Consider the following 16,591-nt stretch of genomic DNA (forward strand, 5'->3'; position numbering starts at 1 on the left):
AAAAAAAAAAAAAAAAAAAAAAAAGCCTTGCCTTTTAATAAGGGGAACCAGAAAGCATGAAAAAAGGATCAACTACAAAACTGTTGGTATATCTAAGTTGTAACAGTACATTAGACACCTACTCCCTGTGGGGTTTTTTAAGTGTAGTTCTCTGATCCATTTGACACCCATTTTAGTGAGTGATTTAAGGTATAGAGCCAACATTTTTCCCCCAGGAGATTTTTAATTACCTACTGGAATTTACTTAAGTGTTTATCCTTAAGCACTTGTTTCCCTTGGTGAAGGCAAAGCTGAGGGAGGCGGTCTATGCGCCCAGCAGTTTTCCCAGAGAACTATCCTTTCGTTTAGCATCTAACAAGCACTGGCAGCAAGATGTGGGTCCATGTAGTGTGATTGGAGTCAGCAGGAAATCCAGAGGGGCTCGCCCCGTGGGGAAAGGACAGCTTTATGGGTGCTGAGATGATGAAATGTCATTTCAGGTGAAGCAATAATCCTTTCCAAGTTTTAGAGGAATCTAAAGAGGGTACAGTGAGTTGCTTTTTGTTTTGTTTCTGAAAAAAAGGTATCATGTAGCCCAGGCTGGCCTCAAACTTGACATAGAGCTAAGGCTAGCCTTTAACTTATTTTCCTGCCTCAGCCTTCCAACTGCTGGGATTAAAGGCATGTGTCGCCATGCCTGGTGCAACTATAATATTCAGTCTTTTGGGGGATTTCAGAGAGCAGAGTCTGAACTAGACTCGTGTAAGAGGGTAGCAAAATCGATTTGTTCTCCCAAACATCCTCGCTATTATAGTGCCTCCTTATATACCTAAGGCAGTATAGTTCAAAACAGATGAACCACTCCATGGGGTTTGTTCTTTTTTAATTCAGAAAAAGAAAGGGAAGGAAAAAATTTAAATGTTTAAATAACTATAGAAGAAAAGATCTGGGTGCTGGGACCTACCACTTCTAGAATAGGGATTAATGGTTTAAACAAAACAAAGGGAGGAAGGGGAGAAAATAAATTATTCTTCTCAATACTGTTTGGCATAATCGCATTGTTTTTCAGCTTCTCATCCCAGCAGCTTCCTGAGAGAGCAGAGATGAGACCGGCAAGAACAGAACAGAAGGGCGGGTGCCTTGACTGCGGGACGGGTAGAGCCCTGGGAGGGTCCTCCTGTAGCCCCACTGGGTTTATCCCCCTTTTCTCCACCCCTGCTTTTGGAACCGGGAAGGAACAGATTCAAGAAAAGTTCTCCATGTCTTAGTTTTCAGGGGTACTTGCTGTCTCATCCCAGCTCTCTGGTACTATCCCTTCTGGGTGACTGTCCCCCACCACCAGGAGGCTGCTTGGTAATGTCAACTTATTAAGAATGGGAAATACTTGTATGGACACTGCAGGGAAGGGGTAGAGCTTTCTGTGGCCTGAGACATTCACCCACTCAACCTCAGCCCTGAGTCGAGTCCTGCAATAGCTTCCAGCTGTAACCCCGATTCTTTACTCACCAGCCCTTTAGGAGCCGGAAAGTGGGTTAGAACAGGCGAGTAAGCAGGGCAAAGTTGCAGACAGGAGGCATGCATGGCAGCCGCCAATCCGCTCTTCCCCAGCAAAGCTCCAGCCCTTCTGCAAAGAATTGTCAAGCAATCTTGGTTGGGCAGCCATCCCCGGCAGCTTCAAAGTAACTAAAGTATGAGCCCAAAGCAAATCCTACCCCCAAGCAAGAGGCTGCCTGCTCCTCTTTGGGGTGACAATGAGAGAAAACGGTACATGCACAGGCAGCTGGGCTCGGCTCTCCAGCCTGCTGTCCACTGCTGCTCTCGCCTGAAGGCTAAAGACTAATGAGCCTTGTGCGAGGGCGCGAGCAGCTGGGTCCCCGCGGTGTCATTTTGTCTCCAGATCAACAGGTGAACTGGAGAGAAAGCCCAGGGCCAAAGGGCGGGCGCTGAGAAGATGGTGGGGGACAGTAGTAGTGAGGGTACACGTGAGAGAAGCACCTTGCATGTGACCCGGTGAAGCTTCCTACCCTTGCTGACACTAGATACAGAGTGAGGCCCTAGGTAGGTCCACTCAACTGGGGGTGAATCTAATCCCCTACTACCTGGTGAGACACGGAATAAATGCCCTGGAGAGGGTCTCACCTCGACCACATTTCTTTGGCGGGCTTCACTCACCCATCCGGGCCTAAACTGGAAGAGAGCAGTCCACGGTGCTCCTGCCCAGGCCCGGAGGACCTAGCCTCCTAAAACGTGGAAAAGAAACTCCTTATCCAAAGCAGGGTGGGGGAAGGGGGTCGAGGCCCCGCCGCCTCCCAAGGCCATGATTGGTGGAGACGGCGGCGCCAGAAGTTCTCCTTGAGTCGCATGATTGGCTGAGAAAGAGAAGCTCCGCCCAACAGCAGCACTGATTCGTTGCTGGGGACGGCGCAGGGTCCGATTGGTGGGCGGCAGCCCGTCCTCGGCCAGACCAAGGCTTGACTAATCCTGACGTTGCCTTGGGGAGCTCAGTTCCCTCGGTAGACCTCTATCTTGCTGGCCTTGGCCAGCATGTCAATGATGTGGGCTTCGAAGTCAGCGTCGTGCACGCCTGTCTTCCGGAATTCGCCGGCATACCGGTTGTTCTCCCAGTAGTGGTGCCAATTGCCTCGGCTGTCAGCCCCGAACCCATACACGTTCACCTGTGGGGAGGGTAGCACAGGGGTCACTGGGGGGGGGGGGGTCGTGGTGGTGGGAGGATCCAAGCCAAGCCTAAGGACACTGACTCAGAGGGGGCTGCTGCTGCTTCTGTCTTTCTCGTTTTTTTGTTTTGTTTTGTTTTTGCTTTTCTACAGCGGGGTCCTATGTGGCTCAGGCTGACCTCAAAAAGCTCTTACCTCAGCCTCACCATAGCTGAGATTACAGGTGCCACCATGACCCAGCTACACATTTAACTTTTTAATGAAGTAATTTTATTTTATTATTTATTTGGGTTTTTCGAGACAGGGTTTCTCTGTGTTATGCTGGCTGTCCTGGACCTCACTCTATGGACCAGACTGGTGTTGAACTCACACAGAGATCCCCTGCGTCTGCCTCCTGAGTGCTGGGATTAAAGGCCTGTGTACCATGCTCGGCTAAGTAGTTAGTAAAGTTAAAAGGTACTAAAGACTGGGAAATGCAAGCATACTGTTGTATTACAAAATGACTGCTAAGATGGGAAAGGGCTGCTCCCCTCTGTTTCTAGGCTCTTACTTCTCCTCTAGACGGGCACTCACTACCTACCTCATCACACACATGCAGCGCGAAGAAGAGCACCAGCATTCCTGTGGAAGGGTATCGTCCGTGATGCTCTGTCCACCTGTCATGGATGTACTTGAAGAAGGCTGGGTTGTAAATCTGGACCTGTAAGGAGAATAAGAGACACATGGAGGGTTTGGAGGCCTAGAGATTCAGGGCAGGCTCTGAGAAGCTCCTAGCAGTTCCTCAGTGGGCTTCACATGGGTTTTCCTAGGTTCCTGTGGTCAGTGCTGGAGCCGGGAATACCAACAGATGCAGATTTTGATGGTCTTGGAAGGGCATTATGCCATTCCTGAGCCACACGACTAGGCACACCTAGAATGAGCCAGCATCTTTTTTTTTTTTTTTTTTGAGTTAACATGCCCATGTTTTAATAAATGCAGCACTCTCAGGTGGCCGAGAGCACGGCAGGGGACACAAACCGGGGAGCCACCAGCATCTTTTCCACAGTGGCAGGGTCAGAAGAGGAGAGGAGGAGGTGGGAAACTTACCTTTTCTTTGTCCACTCGAAGGAAGGACTTCACTGGAGCGTAGGTGCTGCAAGATGACAGAAAACAAAACAAAAAACCTTTCAAATGGCTCTCCAGGACGCAGCAACACATCTACTCTTTAAGACCAAATGGTGACAGCCTCACAATTTCTAGACTAATCTATTTCCATCGACTGTTCATCACTGCAGGACCTTGATCAGAAACCTCCGGTGGCTTTCAGGATAAAATTGGAATGGTTTAGCAAAGCTTCCAATCTCAATCTTTCTTCCCCAAACTGTTTGCTGGAGAACTCCACACTTGGATTAGCTAATCATCTCAAACTCATCATGTGTCCTGAGCTGGAGGCATCTGAGAGGGGGTTCTAAATTGAGAAAATGTCTGAATAGATCAGGCTGTAGGACAGTCTCTCAATTAGCAACTGGTGTAAGAGGGGCCAGCCCATTGTGGGTGATGCCACCCCTGGGATGGCGGTTCTATAAGAAATCCCAGCACTTGGGAGGTAGAGGCAGACCTATGTAAGACAAATCTCTACAGAGCGAGTTCCAGGACAGCCAGAGTAGTTTACACAGTGAAAACCTGTCTCAAAAAACTAATAAATTAAAGGAACGAAGGGAGGGAAGGAGGGAGGGAGGGAGGGGAAGAAGGGGGAAGGGAGGAAGGAAGGAAGGGAGGGAGGGAGGAAGGAAGGAAGGAAGGAAGGAAGGAAGGAAGGAAGGAAGGAAGGGAGAAGGAAATCAGGCTGAACGAGCCATAGGGAGCAAGTCAGTGAGCAGCTTTCTCCAGTCATCATGCAGTTCCTGCTTCCAGGTTCCTCTTCTGCCTGCCTTCCATAAACTATGATATGGAAGTGTAAGCAAGATAAACCCTTTCCATGCCAAGTTGCTTTTGATTATGGTGTTTCATCACAGCAGTAGTAACCCTAACTAGAACACCATGTTTATGCAAGTAACCTCTGTCTAGAGTGACTTTCTCTGCTGTCCCCAGGCTTGGGCCAAACCCCATTTCCTGCTTGCGTGGCTGGCCATGGCTCTGCTGAGTACCCCAGTACTGCATCACGACAACTCTCTTTACCTCCAAATGAGACAATGGACATCCTGGACTAAGAGACTCTAAATTCATTCTCTCCCTTTCTATCTCCTCCCCCCCATCTTTTGTTTTCAGAGACAGGGTCTCTGTGTAGCCCTAGTTGTCCTGGGACTTGCTCTGTAGACCAGGCTAGTCTTGAACTCACAGAGATCCGCTTGCCTCTACCTTCCAAAGTGCTGGGCAGTGGTGGCGCACGCTTTTAATCCTTGTCTCAAACCCCAAAGCAACATCAGTAACAAAAATATGATAACATAAAGAAAATGAAAAGACATGGGTTTGCTGGCTGTGTATGTTAACTTGACACAAGGCAGAGTATTAACCAAATAAACCCTTTCCTCCCAACTTGCTTTTTGGCCATAGTGGTGCATAGCAGCAATAGGAACTCTAAGACAGTGGGCCTGCCAGCTGTGGCAGTGTTTGCCTGCAGTCTCAGCACCCTGACAGCACAGAAAGATTCAGGCCCATCAGGACTGTAGTGAGACCCTTTCTCGAAAGAACTAAAACAGGGCTGGAGATGGCTTAGTGCATACAGACGCCTGCTGCTAAGCCAAACGACCTGAGTTTGCTATCCAAGACCCACATTTCGGGAGGAGAAAATCAGCTCCCACAAAGTGTCCTCTGAACACAAGCTGTGGCTTGTATGAATACCTCTCTGTGAACACACACACACACAAATAAATGTTAAAAAATGAAATAACAGGGCTGGAGGTGGTGGCGCAGGCCTTTAAGGATCTCTGTGAGTTCAAGGCCAGCCTGGTCTACAAAGAGTTCCAGGAGATCCAGGGCTATTATACAGAAAAAACCTGTCTTGAAAAAAAGAAAAAAAAAAGGCCACTTGCTGCTTTTGCAGAGGACCTAGGCTCAGTTCCCAGCATCCATATTGTGGCTTACAACCACCTATAGCTTCCTGGGTATCCAACACCCTCTTCCAAAAGTACCAGGGATACATGTAGTGTGCATACATGTACGCGCAGGCAGACATTCATACTTCTGAAATACATCTAATGTTTTTGTTTTGTTTTTAAGAATTGGTAGGTAGGGGCTGGAGAGATGGCTCAGCAGTTAAGAGCACTGACTGTTCTTCCAAAAGTTCTGAGTTCAATTCCCAGCAACCACATGGTGGCTCACAACCATCTATAATAAGATCTGGTGCCCTCTTCTGGCCTGCAGGCATACATGCAGACAGAATGCTGTACACATAATAAATAAATCTTTAAAAAAAAATGGGGGGGCTGGAGAGATGGCTCAGTGGTTAAGAGCACTGACTGCTCTTCCAGAGGACCCAGGTTCAATTCCCAGCACCCACATGGCAGCTCACAACTGTCTGTAACTCCTGTTCCAGGGTATCTGACAACCTCACACCAATGCACATAAAGTTAAATAAATCATAAAAAATATATATATATATAAAAGAATTGGTAGGTAGATATAGTGGCATATCCTTGTATCCAAGAACTGTAGAGGTGGAGGCGGGAACATTAGTTCAAAGCCTGCCATGGCTACTTGAGACCCTACATACACACTGAAAAAGCATGGAGCTGGAGAGATGGCTCAGTGGCTAAAAACATTTGCTCCTCTTGCAGAGGAACCAAGTTTAGTTCCTGGCACCTACACCCTGGAACTGGAGTTCCAGGGGATCTGATGCCCTCTTTCAACCATGGGTTCCTGCATTCATGTGGTGCATATACACACTCAGTCACATACACATAAAATAAATACATACTAAAAACCAACAAAACAAAACAAAACAAACAACAAACCCACCAAACCTTTAGTAAGCCAGACCTGGTGACAAAACCCTGTAATCCCAGCTACCAGGGAAGCTGAGGCAGGAGGAGCACACATTTAAAGCCTGCTTCAGCTGCAGAGCAACTTCAAGGCCAGTTTTGCGACTTATGAAGACCTTGTCTATAAAAGTTAATAACAACAATAATAAACCCCTCGGTGCAATGCCCAGAGTTCCCAGCTGTGATGGAATTATGACCACAGAGACAGTGACCAGAGAGAAGAGCCCCACAGTCCAGAGCTGCCTCCTGGAGAAACCGGTGCAAACTGGGGGTTTCAAGTTTCGCTAGTACACCGAGCAGCACCAAGTAGGAAGAGACACAGAATAAGCCGTGCCTCCAGCTAGCCCACCGTTGTGAGCCCTCCCTTCTCACTAATGTAACTAGAGAACACTTCGAACCCAGAGCCCCCCCTCCCCACCCTGCCATGGAAGCCTGTCACCCATGTGCTACTTAGCCAGCGAAGAGCCTCACAATCGAATCTGTCCTGTAGAGAGGGCGCTGGCAATCCACATTAGGTCCAGGGCCTTGAAGGGTACCAGCACGAAGCTGACGTTGGCAGGCAGGTTCTTGGCACTCTCGGGGTACATGAAATGGTGGGTTGTTCGGCTGCCAACATCCTTCTCAAAGCCCACAGTTGGTGCCTGATTCATCCTGAGGGGAAAAAGAGGGTGACATGAAAAGGAGCTACCACGGAAAATGGCACGTGTGTTTTAGAGGGTAATTTGCCACCTACCAAAGATGAATATGGAAGCTGGACATGATGGCTCACGCTTATAGTCCCAATATTCAAGAAGCTGGAGGCAGGAGGATTGCCACACATTTGAGGCCATCCTGGGCTACAGAGTAACACTTATCTCATTAAAAAAAAAATGAAAAGAAAGAAAGAAAAGGGGACTGGAGAGATGGCTCAGAGGTTAAGAGCACTGACTGCTCTTCCAAAGGTCCCAGCAACCACATGGTGGCTCACAACCATCTGTAATGATATCTGGCGCCCTCTTCTGGCCTGTGGGCATACATGCAGACAAACACTGAGAATACTGTATACATAATAAATCTTTAAAAAAAAAGAAAAAATGTATAAAACGACACACACTTTGACTCAGCAATGGTTGTTTAAGATAAGACCATCCCATTAATAAGACAACTGGTGGGTACATTTTGTACATTCATCCACTGAACGCCAATCAGAACAAAGTAAATTTTACATGCTGGCAACAAACCCAACACCAGTCAGCGAAACATCCAAGTGGTGCAAAGTACCCTGATTCCTTTGTTCTTTTTTTTTTGAGACAGCCCAGACTGGCCTTAAATTTGCTATGGGCCTAAAGTAGGCCTGGAACTCCTGACCCTCCAAGTGCTGGGATTACAGATGGGCATCACTAAGTCCAGGTAAGGCTCCCATTTTGGTAAACATTTTACATAATAGTTGAAATAGCCCTAAGCACGAGCCTGCTGGTCTTGTTTTGTTTATGCGGGCCTTTCTGTCTCCGGAGGATGGAGCACCTTACAGCATCGTCACTACCACAGTAAGGTGGACCATAAGCGCTGCTGTGGCGCAGGGACCCAGGAGGGAGCAACCGTCTCCAAGCACCTCCCTAGCCTTCACGCCAGCTCTATGGGCCCAGCACAAATGTCGCCCTGTCAGAGTGCCTGACACCATGAGCTGGGCTGAGTGTAGACGTCCCTTGCCACAGGGCACCTCTGCTGTTTCCTTCTGCTCCTCTCCCAGTAGCAGAAGTGTCAGAGAGGGCAGGGAAGCATCCCAATCACCTGTGGATAGAAAAGGCAAGAAGGACATGGAAGTGTTCAGCTGGTGATGCTGGGGACCAGACTTACACTTGGAAGGACCTAAGAAGCAGACTTCATCTTACCAGAGACTAAAAGACCAAAGCTCTGAAGATCAAAAGGCTGTGACTGGGAATGAAGTTGCAAAATAAAGTCCAAGATGATGTTTCATAGGCTCCAGAGGAATGAGAAGAAACGTGGCATTCTATGGAGGCTGATTCATCCTAGATAAGTCATACCCTGGACAGGGGCCAGAGGATGACACACATCTCTGGGACATGCAGCCATGCATTCCAGAAACCTATCTGTTCCTAGTTACCTTCAGCAGCCAAAGAAACGCTGGGCAGGGCAGATTAGAATTTCCTCAACGCACACAGTGTCTGGCTGTCTCATCCCTTTCACTTATGCTTATGGTGCCTTCTATCACCAGACCACGCTAGGAACTGGATGATCTGCTGGCTAGAGGTGTCAAGATAAACTCAATTCCAGCTGGAATCATCAACTAAGACTAAAGAATGAATTTACAGGAGACAGCTGGAGGTGAGAGGTCAGAGAGGTTAGAGCCGGATTTCACTGTGCTGCTCTCCCTGATTCTGGGACGGAAAGGCTTCCCTGGTTGGTTCCAAATCAAGAGAGAGAGGGGGATCTGTAAGCAGCTGCCTCTGCTGCTGTCTGGCTCTTTATACAGACCACAGACGGCCAACTCCACCCGGATCACCCTTTTTACAAAGCAGTTCTAGGGCCCACTCCAAACACATCTTGACCTTGCCTCATGTGAAAGAGAATCTGTGGATGTGTCTGCAGCTAGGACACTCCCATCATAAAATGTCACAGTTTTCAGATCTGCAGGTTTTAATCCCTGGGGCTTCCCAATCATCACCCAGGAACCTAATGATAGAGTTGCCCAGAGAAGAAGGTACTCAGGCATCTGAGGGTTGCCTTGGACTTCTTCCTTCCTTCCTTCCTTCCTTCCTTCCTTGCTTCCTTCCTTCCCTCCCTCCCTCCCTCCCTCCTTCCCTTCTAGCCTCCAAAAGAATGCCACAGGGTTTCTCTGTGTAACAGCCCTGGCTATCCTGGAACTCACTCTATAGACCAGGCTGACCTCCAACTCACAGAGATCCTCCTGCCTCTGCCTCCTGAGTGCTGGGATTAAAGGCATGCCTGGCTTGCCTTGGACTTTTCAAGTACCCCAGGGTTGAAGGGAAGCAATGGAAGCCTCAGTAGAGAGAGATCTTTCACCAGCTTCCAGCTTCCCTCCCAAGTGCCAGCAACCGGAAGATGAAGACAACCCAAATGGCTCTGGAGTTCTGGGTGGAGCTCAGTATTCTCCTATCTCCCTATTCATCACCATTTCTCATCATAAGGAAGATCTTGCAAAAAAAAAAAAAATGGAAATCCTCAGAGACATATTGTTGTGTTGGTGTTGCTATGGAGACAGCAACAGTTTCTAAGACAAAGGCCTTCTGCCTCCTGGGAAATCTGGTTTTCCTCTATGCTCATCGTAGGAGATGTTTAGAAGGAACCTGGAGCTTCAGTATTTTATCCATCCATCATTCATTCATTCATTCTTGTGTGGCTGCACTCACCTGTGCGTGTATTGGCTAGAGGTTGGCAATGGGAGTCTTCCTCTCCTACTTTCTGTTTCTGTGTGGATGTTTGTTTGTGTGTGGGTGCCCACATGCCATGGTATACATGTGACGGTCAGATAATAGAGTCAGGGTATCAGTCTCCACCTTTCCCCCTTGAGACAGGGTCTCTGTGGCACTGTGTCGGCTGGGACAATGGGTGCTCAAGCCTCTGGAAAGTGTCTCTGCCTCTCAGCTCCCTTTAGGGGAGCACTGGGATTACAGAAAACTATACTACAGCATCTGGTTTTTATATGGGCTGAGAATCCAAACTCAGGTTGTCAGGGTTGCCCAACAAGTGCCTTTACCTGCCTTTACCTACTGAGCCATCCCCCCAGTCCCCGCCTCCTTATTTTTTACACAGCGTTTCTCCTTGGAACTTGAGTTTACCATTTTGGCTAGACTGACTGACCAGTAAGCCTACAAGGTCCACCAATCCCAGTACCACCAGCACTAGGGTACAGGTGCATGCTGCACTAGCCAGCTTTTACATGGGTGCATTTATATCGAACTCTAGTTCTCAGGGTTGCATAACAAGCCTGCCACCCGAACCATCTCCCTAACCCTATTTACTTATTTGTGAGGCAGCGACAGGGAGGGGTTCATGTACCAAGACTGGCACTGAACTTACTGAGTATCCAAACATGAACTTGCGTTTCTTATCTTCCTACCTCTATATAAGTGTGTGTCACCATCCCTAGCTTATGCAGTGCTGAGGCTCAAACCCAGAGCCCGGCACATCCTAGGCAAGCACTCTACCAACTGTACACTATCCCCAGCCATAAGACTTTGGGCTTCTCCTGAGATAGGGGTCTCACTATGTAGCCATGACTATTTCAAACTCAGAGATCTACCTATTTCTGCCTTCCATTGGATTAAAGGTGTGGGCTACTGTGCTTGGCTTTGAGATTTTTTATTTATTTATTTTTATTTTATGTGCATTGGTGTTTTGCCTACATAGATGTCTGTGTGAAGGTGTCAGATCCCCTGGAACTGGAGTTACAGACAGTTGTGAGCTGCTACGTGGGTGCCGGGAACTGAACCAGGTCCTCTGGGAGAGCAGCCAGTGCTCTTAACCACCTAGCCATCTCTCCAGCCTCTTGAGATGTTTTTTAAGCCAGGAATTTACTATGGCAGCCCAAGTCTGGCCTTTGAATTTGGGATTTTTCAGCTTCAGCCTCCAGAGAGCTGAGATTCATAAATGTATGTGACCACACACACCTCACCCTCTTTTAAAGATGGGTTGTTTTAGTGTTGCAAGGACAGCACAATGGGCAGTAGCAAGGACACCTCCTGCCAGTAACATTGCTCTTTGAAAACCATTTATTATTATTTTAAATTTTATTTGGGTGTAGGTGTGTGCATGTGAGTATAGGCACCCATGGAAGCCAGAGGTGTCAGATGCCCTGATGCCGAGAGTCACTGATAATTGTGGGTCATGTGACATGGGTACCAGGAACTGCACTTGGGTCCTCTGAAAGAGCAGGATGTATTCTTAACCGCTGAGCATCTCTCCAGTCCCAGTAACTTCATTAAGGTTCTCCTAACACCAAAAGGAGAGGCAGAAGTAATGCCACTGGCTTGTGCCATGTTCAGGGTTAACCCCGGGTCTTTGTGCGCACCAGCAACTGAGCTACATCTCTAGCCTCCCAAAATGATATTTTGTGGGTTTTATTTTTTTTTTTAAGATTTATTTATTTAAGCCGGGCAATGGTGGCGCACGCCTTTAATCCCAGCACTCAGGAGGCAGAGGCAGGTGGATCTCTGTGAGTTCAAGACCAGCCTGGTCTACAGAGCTAGTTCCAGGACAGGCTCCAAAGCCACAGAGAAACCCTGTCTCGAAAAACCAAAAAAAAAAAAAAAAAGTTTATTTATTTATTATGTATAGTGTTTTGCCTGCAGGCCAGAAGAGGGCACCAGATCTCATTACAGATGGTTGTGAGCCACCATGTGGTTGTTGAGATTGAACTCAGGACTTCTGAAAGAGCAGCCTTAAGCACTGAGACATCTTTCCTCTCTAGTCCCCTATTTTGTAGGTTTTAAAAAAATATTTTTATTTTATATGTGTAAGTGTTTCACCTGCATGTATGTATATGTAACAATTATGTGTCCCCTGAAGTCAGAGTCAGAAATGACTTCAAGGTGCCGTACGGGTGCCGAGAACCAGACTCTGGTCCTATGCAAGGACAGCAAATGCTCTTACACTGATCCCTGATGTGGGAATGATTTCTTATTAATAAAGAAACTGCCTAGGCCCATTTCATAGGCCAACCCTTAGGTAGGCGGAGAAAACAGAACAGGATGATGGGAGAAAGAAGTTGAGTCAGTGAGTCGCCATGATTGTCCCACTGCAGACAGATGCAGGTTAAGATCATTCCTGGTAAGCCAGCTTGTGGGCCACACAGAATAATAGAAATGGGTTAGATCAATATGTAAGAGCTAGCCAATAAGAGGCTGGAACTATATGGGTCAGGCAGTGTTTAAAAGAATACAGTTTCCGTGTAATTATTTCGGGGCATAAGCTAAGCTAGCCATGTGGGCGGCAGGGTGCTGGGGACGCAGCCCCTGCCGCTCTTATTTCAACAGATCCCCCTCTCCAGCCCCCCAAATTTATATTCTGAACACTTCCTCCACACCCAACCTTGAAAAACTAGGACCAGAGACCAAGCCCGTGAACTGAAGTCTGTGGGCACTGGTGTTCTTTAGCACTCGGGACACCTGCACTTGTAGCCTATCAGAAGAGGCCAAAGAAGACTGGCAGGATGGCTGGGGGGGGGGGGGGAAGAGAACAAGTTTCGTCCCTGGGACCCAAGTGGTGGAGGGACTTCTGCGAGCTGTCCCCGCCCCCTCCCGATTCTGTGACAGCTCACCTCATGATAAAGTTATGGCCGTCCACATCTTGCCCGTAGCCAGAGCCCCGAAGGTTGCCTGAGTTTCCCACCACAGCACAGCGCCGGCACTGTTGGGGGTCCCGGAAGCGGTAGGGGTTCTCGCCAGGCACGATCTGGAACAGCTTCTCCAGCACCTCATTGGTGTTGTGTGACTTGAACTGGGGTTGCAGCATCTGGGCAGGGGAGATGGCCGTGAGGATAGAGAGATGTGCCCCTTCAAGCCTCCCCTCCAGTCGGAGCCACACAGACCTCCATCCCAGGGCTGTCTGGGAGCCCCTCCCCAGGCGGTGAGGAACTCCTCCCTCTCAAAGGCAGCGAAGTCTTGATTCCCAGTCAGTCTCACTATTGAGAGACCAATACCTAGTACGCTACCCCCAATGCTCTCGAGAGGCTTGTGGTGGGAGCTGGGGTGTCAAAGTGCTATTTGAGGCATTTTGCAGGGGCTTGTAGGCCTAGGTCATAAAGCAGGGATCTTTTCCATCTGTCTCCTGGGAGGGGGCACCTGTGGGACTTGTCTGTAACTGCTCTGAACCCTCTGGGAAGTGCAAGGAGTTCATTAAAAAAAAAAAAAAAAAAAGTCCAGAGCCAGGTGGTTGGAATAAAACTGGCTCCCTGTGCCCCTTGTCAAGAGCTGGAACCCAAACTGCTAATGATCAACCAAGTCTCCACGTACCAGAGGTTATCTTTGAACTCCTTCTGTCTCCACCTCCTAAGTATTGCGCTTTGTTAGAGACAGGGTTTTAGTACATAGTCCAGGCTGGTTTTGAGTTTACTATGTAACCCTGGCTGCCTCTGACCACACAGTGATCCTCTTGCCTCAACCTCCTGAGTGCCGGTATTACAAATGTATACCACCGTACCCTGCCAGAGTTCAATGTTCAGTGGGGCCAGGCAGGTGACACACAAAGAGCAAAGGCGGTAGGCACACAGCAAACAAAAGATCATATGCTTACCAAAAAAGAAAAAAAGGGGAAATTCATGGGCCAGTGAGATGCACTTGCTGCCAAGCCTGAAGTCCTGGAACCCGCACAGTTGCAGGAGAAAACTGACTCAGATCTCCACATGTGACATGCACAAGCCCCCCGCTAGAAATAAATTTTAAAAATCCAGTCAGACAGGGATGGCACACGCCTTTAATGCCAGTACCCGGGAGGCAGATGCAGTGATGTCTGTGAGCCTGGTCTACGTTGCTGCAGATTGAACCGTAGTCCCATACATAGGTTTGTGAACAAGCAGGAGCTGCTCAGGGGACCAAAGACTTTTCTGGAACAGAAGCCTGGCTCTGAGACAAGAATTTTCAATTTTATGGTCAAAGGGGATGATGGTGGGGAACAGGAAGAAGTGTGGGTGGAAGGAACATGGCACCTAATAGCCTCTGAGTTCCAACCCTGTGACTGAAGGCCTGGCTCGTCCCCTCGGAATCCCCCCTGCCACCCCTGAGTCCTGGTCTGGCTCTACAAGGTCATCCCTGAGATTACAATGGCAGGCAGACATGGGCACTTTTTGAACCTTGATTTTCTCCATAGAACAAGGATTGTAGCTGTGACTGACAGGCAGAACTCCTCTACAAGGGGAGCCTACGGGGTTCCTGCTCCACAGATGCTAGTCTTGGAGGACTGGCCAACACACAGATTCTGGGCAGTTGTCTTGATACATGTAGTCATGTACCCTCACATCCCTGAAGAAGGAGAGGAGAGAGCTGGGCAGTGGTGGGACCTCTGAGAGTTCAAGGCCAGCCTGTCTACAAGAGGATAGGCTCCAAAGGTACAGAGAAACCGTGCCTCAGAAAACAAAAAACAAAAAAACAAAACAAAACAAAAGGCATTTTGCTCCCACGCTGGCTGGAAGAACAGGGACCAGGAACTCACTCTCCATGCCAGGAAAGGCAGGCAGCCTACAAGCTCCATTCTTGGCCCAGCAGGCAACCAGATGGCCCTGTCGAACCTGGGAAGTGATGCTCCAGAGATGATGGGGGCAGGGTGGAGGGTATGAAAAGCAAAAGGTCTTGGAACCTAGGAAAACAGGAATGAACCTGTTTGGGGTCCTTCTGAGGCTCCTCTGCTCTCACCTCCCTTAGCAGCTAAGATTTACAAAGTCCTTTCCCAGGCCAAAGCCATCTTCTCCAGCCACTGTAAAGAACCAAAAACAACTCTTGAATTGTTTATAATTACTCTGAGCCAACACTTACCAGTAGGATATTCAATCTTAAAATCTACATTTCTCACTTGGGAGGCAGAGGCAGGTGAATCTCTGTGCTTGGTCTTCAAAGTGAGTTCCAAGACAGCCAGAGTTACATAGAAGAGAAATCCTGCCTCAAAAAACAAAAACAAAACAAAATCCATATTTCTGGACCAGGGGGATAGCTCAGTAAAAAATGTCTGTACTGCAAACAATGAGAACCTGAGTTCGGATCCCTAGGACCTATGTAAGAGCCAGATGGGGCCGTGCATTTCTGTATCCTGATGCCAGCGGCATGTGGACGACAGGCATGTGGACAGGCAGATGTCCAGAATCTCGACGGCTGGCCAGCTTAGCCAAATCTTTGAGCTCCAGATTCCCTGAGACCCTATTTCAAAAAATAAGGAAGAATGGCCAGCGTAGTGGCGCACACCTTTAATCCCAGGGAGACAGAGGCAGGCGGATCTCTGTGAGTTCGAGGCCAGCCTGCTCTACAGAGTGAGTACAGAACAGCTAGAGCTACACAGTGAGACCAACAATGACAAAGACATAGACAGTGACTGAGTCAGATACTTCACAAACTCTGGCTTCCACAAGCGTAATCCCGCATGCTTACACACACATAAAACATGCACAGCACATATAGGAACTGGAGAAATGGTTCCGCCAGTTAGACCACTGGCTGCTCTTCCAGAGGACCCAGGTTCAATTCCCAGCATCCACATGGTGGCTCACAAACATCTGTAACTCCAGATCTAGGGGATCCGAAGCCCTCTTCTGGCCTCTGAGGACACCAGGTACGTAAATAGCACACAGAAATACATGCACACACAGCATTCATTCATACACTAAAATAAAAAAAAAATGTCAGAAGCATGTATGTATGTATGTACACTGTGCACACAAAACCAGGATTCTGGAGTCTGATACAAGGCTGGAGGAAGGCAGGTAAGACGATCCAGTGAGGAATGGTGCTCACTGCACAGCCTGGCAAGCTGAGTTCAATCCCTGGGACCCATGTGAAGGTGGAAGAAAGCACCAAGTCCACAAAGTTGTCCTCTGATCTCTACAGGTCCATACATCAGCCACATCATACACGTACACATATATGTACATACACACACATACCACAAATAATAACAATTTTGGAAAGCTCAGAAGTTGGAGGAGGGAGTAGCACGAGCCACTTGCTAGCAGGGGAGCGCTTGCTGCAGCTGTGGGGTAACTCTCACCAAATGGGAAGGCCTCTATCTAGGGCCAGGCCTTCATTTCCTCATTCACTTTCTCAGCCACACACTGTTGCCATTGGTGCTGCTTACCGAGGTCAACAGCATTTTTCTGGGTCCACAATGGACTCCTACAAGAACCACAAATAAGCCAGGAGGTGATGGCACACGCCTTTAATCCCAGCATTCAGGAGGCAGAGGTAGGTAGATCTCTGTGGGTTCGAGGCCAGCCTAGTAGTCTACAAGAGCTAGCTCCAGGACAGGCACCAAAAC

The 16,591-nt window shown here is 48.4% G+C and overlaps 1 protein-coding gene across 1 annotated transcript in view; it reads right to left on the bottom strand.

The window, feature by feature from the left end:
• Window positions 1-10: 10 nt before the first annotated feature.
• The window catches only part of St3gal2 (ST3 beta-galactoside alpha-2,3-sialyltransferase 2), a 54,650-nt gene continuing 38,069 nt past the window's right edge, over window positions 11-16,591 (bottom strand). The window contains exons 3-7 of the mRNA XM_005345668.3: window positions 12,894-13,087; window positions 7,085-7,264; window positions 3,741-3,786; window positions 3,235-3,354; window positions 11-2,654 (exon numbers count right to left, since the gene is read on the bottom strand). Coding sequence (XP_005345725.1) covers window positions 2,481-2,654; window positions 3,235-3,354; window positions 3,741-3,786; window positions 7,085-7,264; window positions 12,894-13,087 — 714 coding nt within the window. The 3' untranslated portion in view covers window positions 11-2,480. The remainder of the gene's footprint in view (window positions 2,655-3,234; window positions 3,355-3,740; window positions 3,787-7,084; window positions 7,265-12,893; window positions 13,088-16,591) is intronic.

The sequence above is a fragment of the Microtus ochrogaster genome, chromosome 4 (assembly GCF_000317375.1).
Source record: "Microtus ochrogaster isolate Prairie Vole_2 chromosome 4, MicOch1.0, whole genome shotgun sequence".
In the NCBI taxonomy this organism is placed as follows: domain Eukaryota; kingdom Metazoa; phylum Chordata; class Mammalia; order Rodentia; family Cricetidae; genus Microtus; species Microtus ochrogaster.